At 43.2% G+C, this 17,828-nt stretch overlaps 1 protein-coding gene across 3 annotated transcripts in view; it reads right to left on the reverse strand.

Moving 5' to 3' along the window:
• The window catches only part of CAMTA1 (calmodulin binding transcription activator 1), a 913,233-nt gene that overhangs the window by 887,873 nt on the left and 7,532 nt on the right, over positions 1-17,828 (reverse strand). Inside the window, exon 3 of one of the 3 annotated variants that reach the window (XM_055083802.1) lies at positions 13,016-13,178. The exons of the other annotated variants lie outside the window; for them this stretch is intronic. Coding sequence (XP_054939777.1) covers positions 13,016-13,178 — 163 coding nt within the window. The remainder of the gene's footprint in view (positions 1-13,015; positions 13,179-17,828) is intronic. 3 annotated transcript variants of the gene reach the window in all.

Raw genomic sequence — 17,828 nt, forward strand, 5'->3', positions numbered from 1 at the left:
GGAGCGGGAAAAGTACAAGCTCTAACGCCAGCTCTGGATTCCAGTCTTCATGCTGCCCTCCCTGGCTGGCTCTCACGTCTGACTCGGACCTCTCTTCCCTCGGGAGCCTCCCGCTGACTGAGGAGAGCAGCCCAACTGGTGCTGTCTGAATAGCCTGTATTTCCCTCCTGCCGGCTGTCTCCATCTTTATCATAACTCCTTCCATGTGTTCTACACACATGAAAGGAGCACCTCACGTGTGCCAGACACCGTCCTAGGAGCTGGGACCCAGCAGTGAACAAGACCAACAAAGGCCCCACACTCATGGGGTACATGCCAGTGGGGGAGGCAGGTAGTAAGTGGGATAAATGCTGTGAAGGAAATAAAACGGAGTGATGCTCTATGATGAAAAATCAGGTAGGGAGAGCTCTGTTTCTGAAAGTACATCCATGTGTGGAGCAAAGGGACTACTTGATTAGAGCATCAGGAAACCCGGATTCTCTCATTAACTAGGTTGAGCGGCTCTCAGCGTGGCTGCACTTCAGTCATCTAGGGAGATTTTTAAAATTCTGATGTCCAGGCTGCAATCCTGACCACTTCAGCCAGAATGTATGGAGATGGAACCCAGGCATCAGTACTTTTTAAAGGTTCCCAAGTGATCCCAAGGTGTATCCAAGGATGGGAGCCACTGAAACAAACAGCTGTATGACTCTGCTAACTCTCTGACTTTGCCAGTTTTCGCAAGAATAAAATCACAGGTTGACCTTGAGCAGCGCATCCCCAACTTTAATGCACATGTGGGTCATCTGAGGCTCTTGAAGGTTCTGACTCACAGGTCTGAGTAGTGCCTGAGCCTGTGCCTCTGAGACACCCCCATGATTCACGGCCACACCTAGCCTATCAGAAACTAGATGATCTAAAAGATCAGGAATTAGATCTAATAAAGATCCAGTCCCAACACTCCTGACTGCACAATTCCATGGATTCCTAACAGACTGAGAAAGTACTTGTGTCTGTTAACACCAACTATAATACAAAACTATACCAGAATATCCAAGCAAGAAAAGCAAAAGAAACTACAAGGATGGTTACTCAATTAACTACAGTCCAGTGTCTGCTAGAAGTGCCCAAGAGAGGACACAGAAGCTCTTTAAAGTATTCCCTGCCTTCAAAAGGTATATCTAATTGGAGACAATACTAAAAAAAAAAAGAAAAAAAAATGTAATGAAAAGATAATACATGATTTATTAAAGCCTGAAGTGAGGAGATGAGAGCAGTATGGAAACCTAGTAACTATCTGTGTACCAGCACAAACTCCTTGGAGGCTTGGACTATGTTTTATCCATTTCTGCCTCCCTTCAGAGAACCTAGGTCAGAGGATTACACATAGCCACATTCGTTTTATATACTAAAAAAAAATATATATATATATATAGTTTTGGATGATGGAATAAATGAAACAAAATGCTATACAATGAGAAGTGATTACTGGCTTTTGGACAGAGAAGATGCATGATGAAAACTGTATTTACAGTTCTTTGAAATAAGGACTGACAATGTTTAAGTCTTCATAGAGTCCCTTTAAAGCTACCTGAGGACCCACATAGCTTATTAAAACAAAGGCAGAGAGATGCCCCATTGAATGCAATAAACCAGCTATATCAATTAGAAGTGATACATTAAAAAGATTTTTGTCACATAGTTTTAAATTGAGCCTTGAAATTCACTGATCATTACATATAACATGACATATAAATCATCAAAATTAAGGCAGAGTCCAAAATTCTCAGCACCTTTACTAAACTCACCAGTTTTGCCTAGCATTCTAGGCATCGTGCCTAGTTAGGCAGGCTAACTGTTAGAACAAACTGTGTCATGGCTCAAATACCATAAATATTTACTTCTTGCTCGTGTAAAGTCCAAAACAGTAGATCAGGAGGCAGCTCTCCTCCAAGCAGCGGCTCGGGCCCCACATCTCCTTCCATCTCATGGCAGGAGCCTTCCCATGTCACTGGGCTCTTCTGCATCAGCCAGCAGAGGGAAAGGACAAGGATAACCGAGCCGGACGGTTCTACGGGCCAGGCCTGGAAGTGGCACACTTCTCAGCTCTCACGCCATTGGCTAGGATATGGCCACAAAGCCACACCTAATTGCAAGGGAGGTTGGGAAATGCAGTCTGGCTACCTGCCCAGGAAGAGGAGATAGGTTTCGCGATCAGCTAGCAGTCTCTGCCACAATGTCATTTGTAACTGTTTGGTTTTTTTTTTTAATTATAGAAGAGTCATTCCTTTCAGAAATACCTTCTAAACCTACAACCTCCACCTTTAATCCCTAAGGCCATTCAGCATCTAAACCCAACCTAGCAGTTTTTCTACTCTGATAAATATTTTTCTAACATATTCAAAATAAGACTACATCCAGGGCATCCTGGAAGGGAGGTCTGGCTTTTTTGGTACTTAATGTCTGGCACATAATAGAAGCGCAAATATTCGTTGACTTCATGGACGAATGGCATTCCCAGAAGTTCATGGAAAGGAAAAAGAATGGTCCCATCTCTTGCCCTGGTGATGGTAGGATTTACTGAAGACCATCAGTCTTTTTAGGAACCTCTGTCTCCCTCTCCTAAGGCCACCCTGAGTTGCCACCTGTCTTCTGCAACCTGAACAATCAAGCAGTAAGACAAAAGCTACTTTCGACCCAGTAAGAAGAACTAAGGGGGTGAAAATACTCTGCCATGTTCACGGACAACAACAGAGCCAATGCTACCATTGAGAGCACAGGGCCGCTCAACAAAGAGGAACACAGGGTCTGTCAGAGACCAGGCTCTGGAGGCCTCCATAAAACCGGGCTAATGACCTCTGAGACTAGAAAGCCAACATGCACCCTAAACACAAACCACAAAAGGTTAGTGGGGGAAAAAATTACATGGTATAGTACAAAAGTATTTTGTGCTCATGTATTACCTCTTTTCAAGAAGTTCAAAATATACCGTAAGTGCTCCTGTAACAACCCTCCCCATACTCCTCTGGGATAGAGACAAAATTAAAGTGCGTACTCAAGTTAAAAGGAAAACACCTGCTAGGTGGATGACTTCCTACTAGTGGGGCCAGCGCAGTAAGAAAGGGAAGCAGTTAAAAGCCTCTAAGGTAATTGGGGCACAAACCATTTTAGGCTCTCAAATTGAGTTCAACACCTAGAATTGAGCTCAAAAGCAAACAAGTTGCTAAAACAAACCACAAAACCGTTGAAGGGCTAAGAAGCTAATACAGGAACTAATACTACAATATATCAAGCCTGATTTATGACCTGAGAAATCACATTAATTGATTCACTATTACCAGAGATTCATGTAAAGCGTATTTAAACTGATTTCAGAATGAAAAAAAAAAATTCTTTCTAGGTATGAATCGCAATATCATTAGAATTTTTATAAATTTAATTTGGCTAGGAAGCCAGTATACTCAATACTCTGAAAATAATCAAAGAGCACTTATTAAATGTCCTCACTTGTATAAACAGATTCTAGTAGAACATATTCAGAAAAAAAAAACACTATATGAAATTTAAAATTACACTGTCTCAGTAGCACTATCATTACTAATACTGATAACTTTTTTAACTACTCAAAGAGAGATATAAAATATCAACCCAATAAGCTAGGCATTCTATTTGATATTATGTACATATAACAAGCATTTTCACATTTAAAATCTTATTCTGGCCCCAGAAGGCAGCAGAGCAGACATGATGTCTGTTCTAGAAAAGGCACCAAGGCACAGGCAGAGGCACTTGCCAAGGGCCACAGGCTGGGAGGGGACAGAGCAAGAACAAGGAGCAGGTCTCCCTACACGACCCCTGGGCTGTTCCCACAGAACACAGGCTCTCTCCCTAATAATGCAATAACACTTCTCCACAAAGAACCAATGCAAAAGTTGGGGCAGAAAAAGTTCACAAGTTGCTCTGACAGAAAAGCCAAAGCACACGAGGAACATGGAAGAATACCTAGTAATCCAAGCTGGGAGTTCAACATCCTAAAGGAAAGGCCAGCAACACAACAGCTACACACACACAAGTCTGGATGTTGATCTGGTAGAAAGATTTTCCGTGCTTCTCAAACATTTTTTAGTCCATGAACCACAGACCACCCATCACCTATCACTACTTGCTACGGCCCCAAAACTAAAACCTCATCAAAGCCAAAGGGGAGGGGACTTCCCTGGTGGCACGGTGGTTAAGAATCCGCCTGCCAATGCAGGGGACACGGGTTTGCGCTCTGGTCCAGGAAGATCCCACGTGCCGCAGAGCAACTAAGTCCATGTGCCACAAGTACTGAGCCTGTGAGCCTCAACTACTGAAGCCCACGCGCCTAGAGCCCGTGTTCCACAAGAGAAGCCACCGCAATGAGAAGCCTGCGCACCGCAACGAAGAGTAGCCCCCGCTTGCCGCAACTAGAGGAAGCCCACGCGCAGCAACGAGGACCCAACGTAGCCAAAAATAAATAAATAAATAAATAATTAAAAAAAAAAAAAAAAAAAACCACCAAAGGGGAGGAGGACACTGTTTCTCATAGCAGAGCAATGAGGCGTCCCCTTGAATGGAACCTGGCCGCGTGGGGCCTCACCTAATCCAAATGCAGCCAGAACTAGGAAGAACGCCAAGACACTCTCAGAGGCCAAAGACATCTGTCCATGCGCAAAAGCTCACACACTTCACTGTGAGAAGGGCTCTCTGATCCACAGTCCTAGCTTGATTACTATTAAACCACACATAGTTCTAATAAGCTTAATTATCAGGTTGCCAAGCCCAGAGAAGATCAGAAGCAACAAATCAGAAGGGGAAAGGACAGCTAGAGACTGACAGATAAGCAGAAGCAAAAGTGACAAGGGACAGCAAGGACACATTTTTAAAAAACAATAAACGGGGCTTCCCTGGTGGCGCAGTGGTTGAGAGTCCACCTGCCGATGCAGGGGACGCGGGTTCGTGCCCCGGTCCAGGAAGATTCCACATGCCGCAGAGCGGCTGGGCCTGTGAGCCACAACTACTGAGCCTGCGCGTCCGGAGCCTGTGCTCCGCAACGGGAGAGGCCACAACAGTGAGAGGCCCGCGTACCACACACACACACACAAAAAAAAACAATAAACTAGATACAAGGACCTGAAAGGTGCAGCAGTTTGGGGTCATTTATCATAAAAGCAAACAGTCTACTGGAAAAGTCCTAAAAATATCACAGCGTTAAATAAAGCCCAGTTCAGTAACTTAGGTACAACAAAATGAACCCAAGCTAACAAGTAAAATGTACGCTACAGTCCATGTACTCTACTGAACATGGGGGAAAAGTAGTAATGCCTTTTGTTGGCAAATCTCTTTACATTCCATAAAATACTTCCATATGAATTACCTGATTTTATCCTTAGTAACACCCTAAGGCAAGCAGGACAGATACCCCCATTGGCCAAGAATTTGCTGATAAATAATTCAATTTTCGCAAAGCAGAGGGTTTATCAATGACAATTATAATACAGTCTGTTAATCCATCTAATAGGAGAGAGCACTTCACGAGGCACCTACGCCTCTTGTCAGGGATGAAGAGAGACGGCAGGGAAGGCTTCCTCAGAAGGGTCCCCAACGCGACGTACCTGAACCCTCACCTGGAACTTCACCTCCAAAACTTCCCATCCTGCCCTACAGGGCATCTTTCCGAAGAACTGCCCTATGCCCCCTAGGGCCATCATCCCTCCCTACTGGGACTCCACGGTGGACCGCCCATGACCCCCACCCCCTGAAGTTAGCACACACTCTTACATAACCTCCTCCCCTTGAGGGTGCACTGGACCTAGTGACTTGCTCTGACAACAGACTGTGGCACTGGGACATCACTTCCATGAATAGGCAACGTGCATCGTGCCTCCTGCCTTGCTAGCAGACTCTCCTTTGCTGGTTCTGATGAAGCAAGCTACCGTGCTGGCTCTGCCCATGAAGGAACCATGTGAGCTTAGAAGAGTACCCTTCCCCAGTCGGGCCTGCAAATGAGCCCTTGACTGCAGGCTTGGGAGGCCCTGAAGCAGCAGGTCCAGCAAAGCCCTGCCTGAACTCCGGACCCACAGAACCAGATAACAAATGTGTCTTTTTCTAAACCACTAAGTTTGTGGTAATTTGTTACAGCAGCAAAGATAACTAATACACTGATCAGGGCCCAGTGATTTCTTTTCTCACCTTGGACTTGATCAATCATTTCACTATCATTTTCCCAGCACTCTGCATTTACCACCAAAACCCTTGAAAGAATTGTCTACTCTCTCACTACCTCTTTCTCATCCTCTCAACTCACTATCAAATTGACAAAATCAGTACCTTTTTCTTAGTCTTCATTCTACTCAACCTCTCGGCATTACAACTGATAACCTCCTTACAACCCTTTGCACTTAAGTGTCCCTGAGTTTATGTTCTTCTTGTTCTACCACACCTCTCTGACCATTCTTCCTCAGTCTCCTCTGGTCCTCTCCCCTCCCGTGACACTTAAATGGAAGCGTTCACCACATTTCTGCCCACAAGTCCCTTCTCTTTTCCCATGACAATTTCACCCACTACTATGAATTCTACTCCTAATTCATCTGAACTGATTCATTCTTTCAACCGACAGGCACTGTTTGGGGCATAGAGCTGTATAATAGCAACAAGCAAGACAGTCACGGCTCTATGTTCACAAAACTTAACATACTCTGCCAGAGGCTCTATCTGCCCTTCCAGGTCCACTCACCACCCTTCTCCACCCTGCCCTGTGCCAGGGAGGCTGACCTCTATGGACTCCATCACCAGGGCTCCCTTGCCCTCTGAAAGTTCAATGAAGAGAAAAAACAGGGTGATATGAATGACTCCCTAATCTCTGATCCACATTCCCAATGTCATATCGTACGCATACACGCTAACGCTACCCCAATCACACCTAAAACAGAACCGATACATTTGCATCCAGTCTCCCCAAAACATATCCCTCCTTATTCCTCCCTCCCTCAGTTAATGGACTCACTAACACCAGCTGTTGAGGTTCGCAAGCTAAAGTCACCTCCAACTCTTCTCAACCCTCAAGGCCCATGGTCAGTCAGGCACAAAACTGTGCCCCTCCCACACAACACATACACCTCAGGCGCACCAGCTCCTTTTTCCAACCCACTGCTACAGACGTTCCTGCCAGGAGCCACTGTCTCCCAACTCCAGGCCTTCCTCTTTGCTCATTCATTCATTCAACCAACAAACATTTACTAAGCCCACCCCAGGTGCCAGGTATTCAAGCCTCTGACCACTAAAGATGTAAATCTAACTGAAGGAGAAAGAGAAGTAAACAAGCAAGTTCAACACAAGTAAAAGAGCCAGGACCAGGAAAACCATAAAGTACTATGGGTGCGCCAGGGAAGAGCACACAACCCAATCTGAAAAGAGGCAAGGTCAAGAAGTCTTACTCCGAAAAGTGTTATTTAAGCAGAAACCCAGAGGACAAGGAGAGGCACCAAAACAGAGCATGTGTGTAAGTATGTGTGTATTTGTTTTAGAGGAAAGTGCACCTTCTAGGCCAAGGCGGTGACAATGCGCAAGGCCTAGAACCAAGAGAAAGCATGGTGCCCTGAGACAGCCAGAATCTAAACAAATTTACCGCAGCTGGAGAGTGCAGAGGACTCTGGAGCAGTAAGCAGGTGGTCCTTATTAGCACCCTCAAGCAGAACTGACTAACCAATCAATCCCACTCCTCTGCTAAACAAACAAACAAAAAACCCTAAAAGCCTCTCCCAAAGCAGAGAGAGTAAACGCCAGGCCCCTCAGTCTGACTTTCCAAGCCCCTACAACCCGACCCCTACCTACTTTGCCAGGCTCATCTACCCACACGCACCAGGAACCCCAGCCTCCCCGGTACTCCTGGCTCTGTGCCTTTGCTCCATTTCCTCCGCTTGGAATTTCTTGTCAAACCGTCATGTTTGCCTGTCAATAATGCCAGGTCAAATTCTACCTTCTTCCAGAAGTCTTCCCAGTTCCTTCCAGCGCATGATTACACCATTCATCATGACCTGCCTTGACTCAGTTACATCCATATCTGCTCCCCTGCCGGCTGGAAGCTTCTGGAGTATTATGAACAGAAGTGAATCCTAATTTCCGAGACTAGGAAAAACGTTCAGATAAATATTCAAATTATCAGCGTCGCACTTCTAAGTAAACAACCAAAGAGGGTCACGAAAAAATAATTATTTTTGAATTATATAAATACAATCAATCAAAAGCCTAGATTTCTGTTTTCAGTAAGTATCTCTAAGTAAAAATGGCTACGCACTGCCTCATAAGATTAAAAAACAGTAAGTAGATAAGCTCAGAAAGGTTGTTACTTGCTCAAAGTCACAAGGCACTTAAGGGGTAAAGACCAGAGTCAAGGCTTCAGGGACTCCTCAAAAGCTACAAGCAGCCAGATATAACCACAGTATCCCCATGTATCTCCCTAACCAGCCATCCGATTACCTAAAACTTCCTTCCTTCACTCTTCCCTCAATTAATTCCCATTTTCCTTCAGAGTTCAGCTCAAGAAGGCTCCTCCAAGCTTTCAGATGAGCAAATCCCCTTCTGATGCACTACACTCGCCTGCATAGCATGGACGTGATACAGCACTAGGAAGGCAAGTGCGGTGTATCAGTTGTAATCACCCATGGCACCTTGATTAACGCTGGTTTCCCCGTCAGCTGCGTGAGGACAGGGACCATGACTGTCCTTCTCTGGGCCTGGCACTTTATTATTATGTGTTGGGTAAATGAACTGCCTTAAGAGTATAACAGTAACTGATAGTCACATGGCCTCCACAGGACTACAAGATCCTAACATAATTTCTGACACCTCCAACAATAATAATAATGACAATTACATAAAATTTAATGTCACATTATTGTAATATATTCTAACTCTTTTATAATTAAATATTCATGAATGGAATCTGTTAATTCTCTATTAATCAGAATGAGTGTTAACCAGAATACCACATTTTTTCTAAACACGCAAGGCATCAGCAAACTTTCACATCAAAAGAACACACACCACAAGAAGCCGACCTATACATGAGTAACTATTTGCTCTCTTGGAACCTGAAAAGTCCAATTTCAGCCTCATAGGGAATTAGGTTTTTCAACAACACAGCCTACTATATTAATAAACTTGAACAACAATTTTTTTAAGGCAAGATGCTTGGGTGCTTGAGTTAGGCAGGACTAGTTCCCAAACAGCAGATCCATAAAAAGGATTTAAACTCTCCAGATTGATCCACCCATTTAATATATAATCCCTATCAATATCAAAACAGCCTTTTTTTGTAGAAACTGACAAGCTGATCTGGATATTCATATGGAAAATCAAGGAACCCAGAATATTCAGAACAATCTTGAAAAAGAAGAACGGTTGGGGGACAGACACTTCCCAATTTCAAAACTTAACTACAAAGCTACAGTAATCAAGACAGTGTGGTACTGGCATAAGGCCAGACATACAGATCAATGGATTAGAACTGACACTCCAAAACCAAGCCCACACACTTATGGCCAACTGATTTTTGGCTAGGGTGCCAAGACACTTCAATGGGAAAAGAATGGTCTTTTCAACAAATGGTACTGGGACAACTGGATATCCACATGCAAAAAAGGATGAAGCTGGAAGCCTACCTACCTCACAACATACAAAAACCCAAAATGAATCAGAGGCCTAAATGTAAAAGCTAAAACTATTAAACTCTAACAAGAAAACATAGGTGTAAATCTTCATGACCTTGGATTAGGCAATGGTTTCTTAATTATGACAGCAAAAGCATAAGCAACAGAAGAAAAAACAGATAAACTGAACTCAATCAAAATTTAAAGATTTCGTGTTTCAAAGGAAACCAGCAAGAAAGTGAAAAGACAATCCACAGAATGGGAGAAAATATGTGCAAATCATACATCTGATAAGGGATTGATATCCAGAATATATCAAAAATGCCTACAACTCAAAAGCAAAAAACCAAACAACTCCATTCAAAAATGGGCCAAGGCCTTGAATACACATTCCTTCAAAGGAGACACACAAATGGCCAATAAGCACAAGAAGAGATGCTCAACATCATTAGCCTTTACAAAATGCAAATCAAAACCACAACAAGATACCACTTCACATCCACTAGAATGGCTGTAATCAAAAAGACAGATAACAACAAGTGCCAGCAAGGATGTGGAGAAATTGGAACCTTCAAACATCACTGGCGGGAATGTAATATGATGCAGCCACTTTAGAAAGCAGTCGGGCAGTTCCTCACAAATTAATCACAGAGTTACCATATGACCTAGCAATGCCACTCCTAGGTGTATACCGGAGAGAACTGAAAACACATGTCCATGCAAAAACATGTACACAAATGTTCATAGCAGCATTATTCATAGTAGCCAAAAAGTGGAAATAACTCAAATGTCCATCAACTGGTGGATAGATAAATAAAATGTGGTATATCTATATAATAAGAGTATTATTCCGCCATAAAGAAATGAAGTTCTGATATATAGTATAATGTGGATGACAACATTATGCTAAGGGAAAGAAGCCAGTCACAAAAGGCCACATATTGTAGGATTCCATCTATATGAAATGTCCAGAATTGGCAAATCAGAGAGTGGATTTCTAATTGCCTAGAGCAGAGGAGAGGGAGGAAAGGAGAGTGCCTACTCAGGGGTAGAGGTTTCGTTTTTGGAGTGATGAAGATGTTCTAGAATTAGATAGTGGTGATAGTTACACAACTGTGTAAATATACTAAAAACCACTTAATTGTATACTTTAAAAGGGTGAATTTTATGTTATATGAATTATACCTCAATAAAGCTGTTATTAAAAAGGAATCAAATCCCTTTATGTATCTTAAAACATTATATACTTTCCTCTTTTGTTAGGCAGAGCATACTCAGTATTGCTTCTGTGAATACACTCAAGGTCATCACTATGAAACATCAATTACTAAGCAGCTGTATATTCACAGACTTCAATGGCGTGCTGGCTACTAGCCCTTTTAAATAGACCTCCAAACCACTGCTTTCAGCCTTCTACCTGTTTACTATAATTTTACATCCTCCTTCTACCATGAGAAATCAAGAAAAACCTGAGATTAGATGCAGGAAGGATACGAAGGAAAAGCCAAACAAGTATGCATACGGGTAGCCGCATGTGCTTAAGACAGAGTCTGTTCCGTTTTCTCCCTCCAGACGCCCTCTTCAGAGGCAAGGTCTCCAACCGTCCAGGTTTAGACGTCCACAAGAAGGGGAAAGGCAAGGGAGCCCACCCAAGCATCTCAACCATGGGACACCTCAGAAGACACTGGCATCCCTCAAACTGCCTGGATTCAAGAAGGGGAAAGGCAAGGGAGCCCACCCAAGCATCTCAACCATGGGACACCCCAGAAGACACTGGCATCCCTCAAACTGCCTGGATTCTGAGAACCACCAGGGCAATGGCTGCCAGACCAGCAGGTTCCCACGTGTCCCGGCTGCTTCACCACCACTCCAAGCACGAGCCCTGGGACAGCTGCTACACCCACTGCTGACTTGCTCCACACACAAGTGGGATGGCTGGCTGAGGATGCTCCGCCTCATAGCTGTAGCCACAGGGAACATTTTCTCTGCAAAGAGTTTACTCGCTATAGTGAGTGGCCATGAGAAATCCATTTTGGAGTCAATATTCTTTCTTTTACACTGTTTGATGGAGACAGAGGTCAAGGCGTCAGGACACCCTGCTACAGTCCCCTTCTCCCACAATCCTTCACCTTAAACCCCTCTAAGTGATCAGCAGGCCAGCAACCCTAACGAGCCCTCTCTCAGTGTGCACCGGACCGGGGTGAACGCCCAGCCTTGGAAACAAAGCAAGTGGCTGAGAGGAGTCAGTCCAACCCTCCGTCTGGAGTATTTTAAACACACGCCATAGAGACTGGAATCAGATGACGGTGAGCCCTGGAACCAGAGTCAGGATGTGCAGAAGCCATGACCAGGACCCCTGCCCACTGCGTGCAAACGACGGTGGGGCAAGGAGGCTGCGTGCTAATGAGAAGCCTTGTCTGCGAGGAGACATGGGGAGCAGCAGAGAGGGGAGCCGGCAGAGCCATGACCCCCGCTCAGCCCCAGGGGCTCCAGAGGAAAAGGCCACTCCAGGCTCTCCGGTGCAGTTCCCAGACTGTCCAGTTCACTGCAGTCTCCATCCTGGGAGGCTGAGATGGCCTCTGCCCTTCTTACACAAAAACCACCTTCACTTAACCTAAGCGGCTTGTGTTCCCTGCAAGAAAAACAGCTCCAACTAAAGGAGGGCCTGCTTCCCCTCCCTGACATCAAGTGTCCTAGGGTCCACTTTCTATATAAATGAACCTCAGAGCCATCTGATGTTGGTTTAGTGTGTGTGTGAGTGTGTGTGTGTGTGTGTGTGTGTGTGTGTGTGCGCGCGCGCGCGCGCACACGTGCGCGCAGGGGTAGGCGGGGTAGGGGGCAGGGATTTTGATGCTTTATTTAAGGCACAACCTGCCCACTTAGTGTAATGAAAATATTGCCACACATTTACTTTTAGCTCCTTATAGCTACTTTTCTCATTGGGTTTTAAATCCATTGGGGTTTTTTTTTTTAATTGTGGAAAAATATACGTAACCTAAAATGTACCACTTTAACGCTGAGTGTACAATTCAGTGGCATTAAGTACATTCACGCTGTTGTGCACCATCACCGCTCACAACTGTTTATCTTTAAAAGCGCTCTGAAAACCATGACTCTTTCATTCTTTTGTATTAAACAGGGATTTCCGTCTATGCTCTGTCATCAAGCGACAAGGTGGTGCTGAAGGCGCTGGAGGGGAGACGGCAGAGAACACCCGCAACCACCTGGAGCGGCCCCAGGGTGGCTACGTCCATCCTCGGCTCCTCCAGCCCCGGCCACGGAAGCTGGAGCCTAAAAATACCGGCAGAGGACACACACCAGCTGTCAAGGAGATCCAGCCCAGTTAGAAAGGCTGCCACTATCACCTGATTTGCATCAGAAGACACCCATACGGGCAGCAATGGGTCATCTGTAGAATAATCAGATTCAGTGGAAAAAGACTGATGGTCCTCGCCTCCCAGAGTGCCTGGAATAAACCTCTGGGCCTTGAACTTGGTCAAGTAATCCATGATCAGAAATGGAGGACCCCTAGGAAGAAAAACAAGTACTTCAAAAATGTTGAGTACCCACTCGCCACCTTCCGCTTGTTATAGCTCTCTTTGTAAGCACAACAGCCTGTTACTGATAAAATTAAATGAGGAAGAGACCTCCATCAGAAGCTTTGTCCAAGCAAATGATTCAGCCAGCACATTTCATAATGGCAGAGACAGAAAGGATAAGGCAGAGAATGTTGCCAAGAACACCGGGAACTTTAACTTGACCCTCAGTATCTTTAAATATGAAAGAAACTTTCAAAAACTAAGTTATATTCAAGGTATCTCCAAACGCCAGGCCTGGAGCAGCCCAGGAGTATGCCCAAGTGAAGATGCTATATGATCAATTACAGTGGACTCACCGAAACTCCCCAATCCACAAGAGTTCCTTAGCAGAAAGAGTCTAGCAATCGATACATCCTAATAACAGTTATATTAATCCACTCCAGGAAATAAAGCTAAATGAATATAAATAATACTACCTTAAACATAAAACGTCTGAGGTTAGCAGACACTTTTGCATCTGTAATCGTGTATTATTTAAGTCTGTTTTTCCAACACTATCAACTCTCATCCATATTAGAATAAAGACCTGAAATGTGTCATAGGGAATAACTAAGCAGAATGAACATTTTTGTGCTGTGCACCTTTAACAACTTTAACAATTTCTTTTGCAATTTTTAACTCGCAACGTGCTAGACCTAAAAAATTAAGCCCTCTCCGTATACCAGAAAGGAGGCACCTCGGTGACTATAGTTCAAATTCCTCGTACACAGACGGCCTGACCTGGAACAAGTACCTCAAAAGGAAAAGAGAGAGTTACACAGAAGGAGACAGCTGCACACCAACACAGCAAAGCCATGAAGCGAAATCCCACACATGCAACTTCATTTTCTTAGCATCATAAGTCAGATTGGGAAGGAACTTTAGATGCTGTCACTAGGACTACCCTCTACCCAACACGTGAATCCCCTTAAAATTATGAGCGACTAACTCATTATACGAGAGCAGAAGCCTAGGAAAAGCAAGATGAGATGCTGAGCCAGAATCAAGAGTGACGAAGTAGGATCTGGTAAGGAAGAGAAGGCTGCAGAGGCCAGAGAGAGAGGCTTCTAGCATCCAGCCTACGGAAGTGGCAGCAAGCACAGCAGGAAATACACCTCTCGCTGGGGTCCTTGCTCCCGTTTGCCAGTGCTCCTGGCTACTGAAAGAGAAGAGTATGAGCTGGGAACCGCAGTGGACTTGTTCTCAAAGCCATACAGGAAACCTAAGCCTTTGTGGCCAGAGGACTCATCTAGCACTGTTTGGTTCAGGGTAAGACAAAAATGATATTGCTGGCGCTACAGCTAGGCTGCCTAATATTTTGAAATCTGATATCAAAACCCATAACTTTCCATAAATCCTACAGCAGTACACAGTAGAACACCGTTTTGAAAATGACTGAGTGTTTACGGAAACCCTCTACCATTAAATATTCCTTTCTTCGATAGTATTTACAATTAGATTCCTTCCTGGAGATTGTATTTAAATAATTTTAAAATGATTTAGTTCTCAGAGAAAATAATAAATGTCATTTAAGTCAGCTTCAAATGCTTATGCATGTCTACTTGCTCTCATTTTTTTTCTCAGAGCATCTACTTAAAGGAGAAAGCTAAATAGCAGACCACAAATCTCTGTTCCCCACCAGAAAACTTGGCTCAACCTAAAGGAACACCAAGCTCTCATTTCATTTAAGGCTGGGAGAAGACAATATCTCTGAGTTGTCAGGAGATTTAAAAAGTCATCTCAGGAGTAACACTAGGTATCAATCAAAAAGGTTGCAATTCGAATCATCTCTAACCATCAATTGTAACTGAGCCAAAATGATTTTTAAATATAACACATTTTACTTCTAGATGGTTCCTGGCAATTAAATAACTGGAAAGCCAACAAACCCCCAAGAAACCAGAGAAAATGAACTTTTTTTTAAAGCTCACCATTCATCAACTACAGGAGGCCCGAAAGATGCCAGACGCCAGAGGCTCAGCCTCCAACACGGCCCTGCAGAGGCAAACTCCAAACAAGCTTTCTTCAAGAACTGCTCTCACGCAGCACTAAATTACAAGCAGTGACCTCCCTGGAGGAGAAGCTAGAGTCAACAGCTACAGGAGTATGTGATCTAGGAAGATAAAACCCAATTCCGACACAAGAGCTGCCCTGCCAGTTACATAATTATAATCACAACATATTGAAACTCTAAGTATCAAAAACAATAGTTATTTAAAATATTTCAAGAGCAAGAGAATCCCTCCCCCCTCAAAAAAAATCCAAATGTATTCCAAAAGTAATCTGCATAGAATATAATTTAATCTGCAGGCCTAACCTCTCTGAAATAAAGTAGAATCCTCTGATTTAGCCAAATTACAACAGAAATGCTACTTTATAACAAAGGAGCTACAGCACAGCACCCTGAACTTCATGGGAGAACAAAAATGTAGTGTCAATATGTTCACAACAGAGCTCAATCCACAAAACCATGAGATAATTAAACTGACTGTTTTTAGGATTCAATCTGCTTCGCCAGAAACCTTGTCCAAGCTACACTGATGCAAATCAGCACGAGCAACCCCAGCTCTGCTGAAACAACTCCAGTATCTGATCTTTTGTTTTACCTCTTATCGCTGATTTATGGGCTGATGGTAAACTGATTTGTCCACGTGCCAGAACTCAGCTTGGGAACACAGAGCAAGAGAAGAGATTTGGAAGAACCAAACTCGTGAATGAAAACGCTGACGTCATAGTTCAGCTCCCAGCAGAGCTCAGGGTAGTCTGTGAAGAAACAGTGCATCTTTGGGGATGTTAAACCCCTAGTCATTTAATAAAGGGTGTAAGACAGAAAAAGCCCCTGCTCAAAACAAGGGAGGGGAAAAAAGGGGAGAGAAGAGAGAGAGAAGGAACCACATTAACAACCTCTTCCCTAGGCCAAATATGAAAAATACACAGTGTATATGCCATGAACAGTCATAACTTCTAAACCATGAAAATATTTCATATTATTGTTAAAAGTACTATCTTTTTAAAAGTATGGTCAGCTATGTCTCTAAATAAGAACGGAGTCTCGTTCGCATCTTAAATCTTCCTCCTGCCGTGTGCCATCACATTCAAAAAAGAGCACACAGCATAGTTTTAGTTCTTCACTAAAAACTATCTGGCATTGCCAAACCATGCCTAATTTTTAAACAATTCTGAATATAACAGGGTGGGACTCAGTGACCTCAGGCAAGCTACTGGAATTTTTATGTGAGAGGGGAAAAAAATGCTTTTATCTAATGATGTAATATAAACTAATAAAAAAAGAGATTATAAAAATTTGATTTACTTAGAACTAGTAAGAATAGCTAGTATGTGGACCGTTCACATTTTTCATCTCTTGACAGAACTTAAAATACAACTAGTAATACAAACTTCTATGAAGTTTAGACACAATTTACTAAAATCCTATTATTCAGGACACTTAAGTAACTGATTCCTAGATTCCTAATGTTTCCCAGGAAATTTAAGATTATTACAGTCGTAGAAAATAAGTGACCCTCAGAGCCTCGATCACCTCTCCAGAGGACAAAACTACAGGGACATTTTTCTCTTCTTTATCACTCACGTGGCTTAAAATAGCCATTCACCCAAAATGGATTTTTTTTTTAATTTAAACAATAAACAATTTTGCCAATAAACATTTTTAAAAGATCTTATTAAGTTAAAATGCAAACATACCGGTTTTATCTGTAAATCTAAAACGTTAAAAGAGATCATCTCACATTTCCACCACAAATATCTTTGATAGAACATCACTACCCCCTTGTGGATTCACAATAAAAAATCCTTATCTTCAAATTTCACTTTTTAAATGTTTCATTCTACTGAAATTCCATTAAAGTTTACATTCTCTTCACTAAGGGTTACTTTATTTCAATTACTTTTTAAAAAAGAAAAAACACTTAACATTTTAAAATAACCAATCCCATCCACTTCTTTATCTTCTAAGCATCCCCATTTGGGGGAGTGTTCTTCATACAATAAGTGTACTTGCCGATTTCAGCATGGCAGCCATACCAACGTTCCATTTTTTTCCTTAGGATCTGAACTTACACTCACAGTCATCATTTTGAGATTATTTTTTAAAAATAAATGGGTAATTTCTTCACTATCGCATCTTTTCTTTCTCTTTGATAACTTCCCACTTTGTACCAATTTCTTTTTATTGCTTCCAAATGGTTTGATATCCATGTGCCCCAGAAAACCAGTGGGGCACATACCTCCTCAAGAATAACTTTTCAGCTAAGAATTAAAAACCAAATCTAGGGCTTCCCTGGTGGCGCAGGGGTTGAGAGTCCGCCTGCCGATGCAGGGGACACGGGTTCGTGCCCCGGTCCGGGAAGATCCCACATGCCGCGGAGCGGCCAGGCCCGTAAGCCATGGCCGCTGAGCCTGCGCGTCCGGAGCCTGTGCTCCGCAACGGGAGAGGCCACAACAGTGAGAGGCCTGCGTACCGCAAAAAAAAACGCAAAAAAAAAAAAAAAAAAAAAAAAAACCAAATCTAACTTTTAAAAAGACTAACCCTTGATTGTATTGCCGTACCCTCAGAAATGCTTTCTGGCAATCTAAATCA

This window comes from Physeter macrocephalus, chromosome 3 (assembly GCF_002837175.3).
Source record: "Physeter macrocephalus isolate SW-GA chromosome 3, ASM283717v5, whole genome shotgun sequence".
NCBI classification, from domain to species: domain Eukaryota; kingdom Metazoa; phylum Chordata; class Mammalia; order Artiodactyla; family Physeteridae; genus Physeter; species Physeter macrocephalus.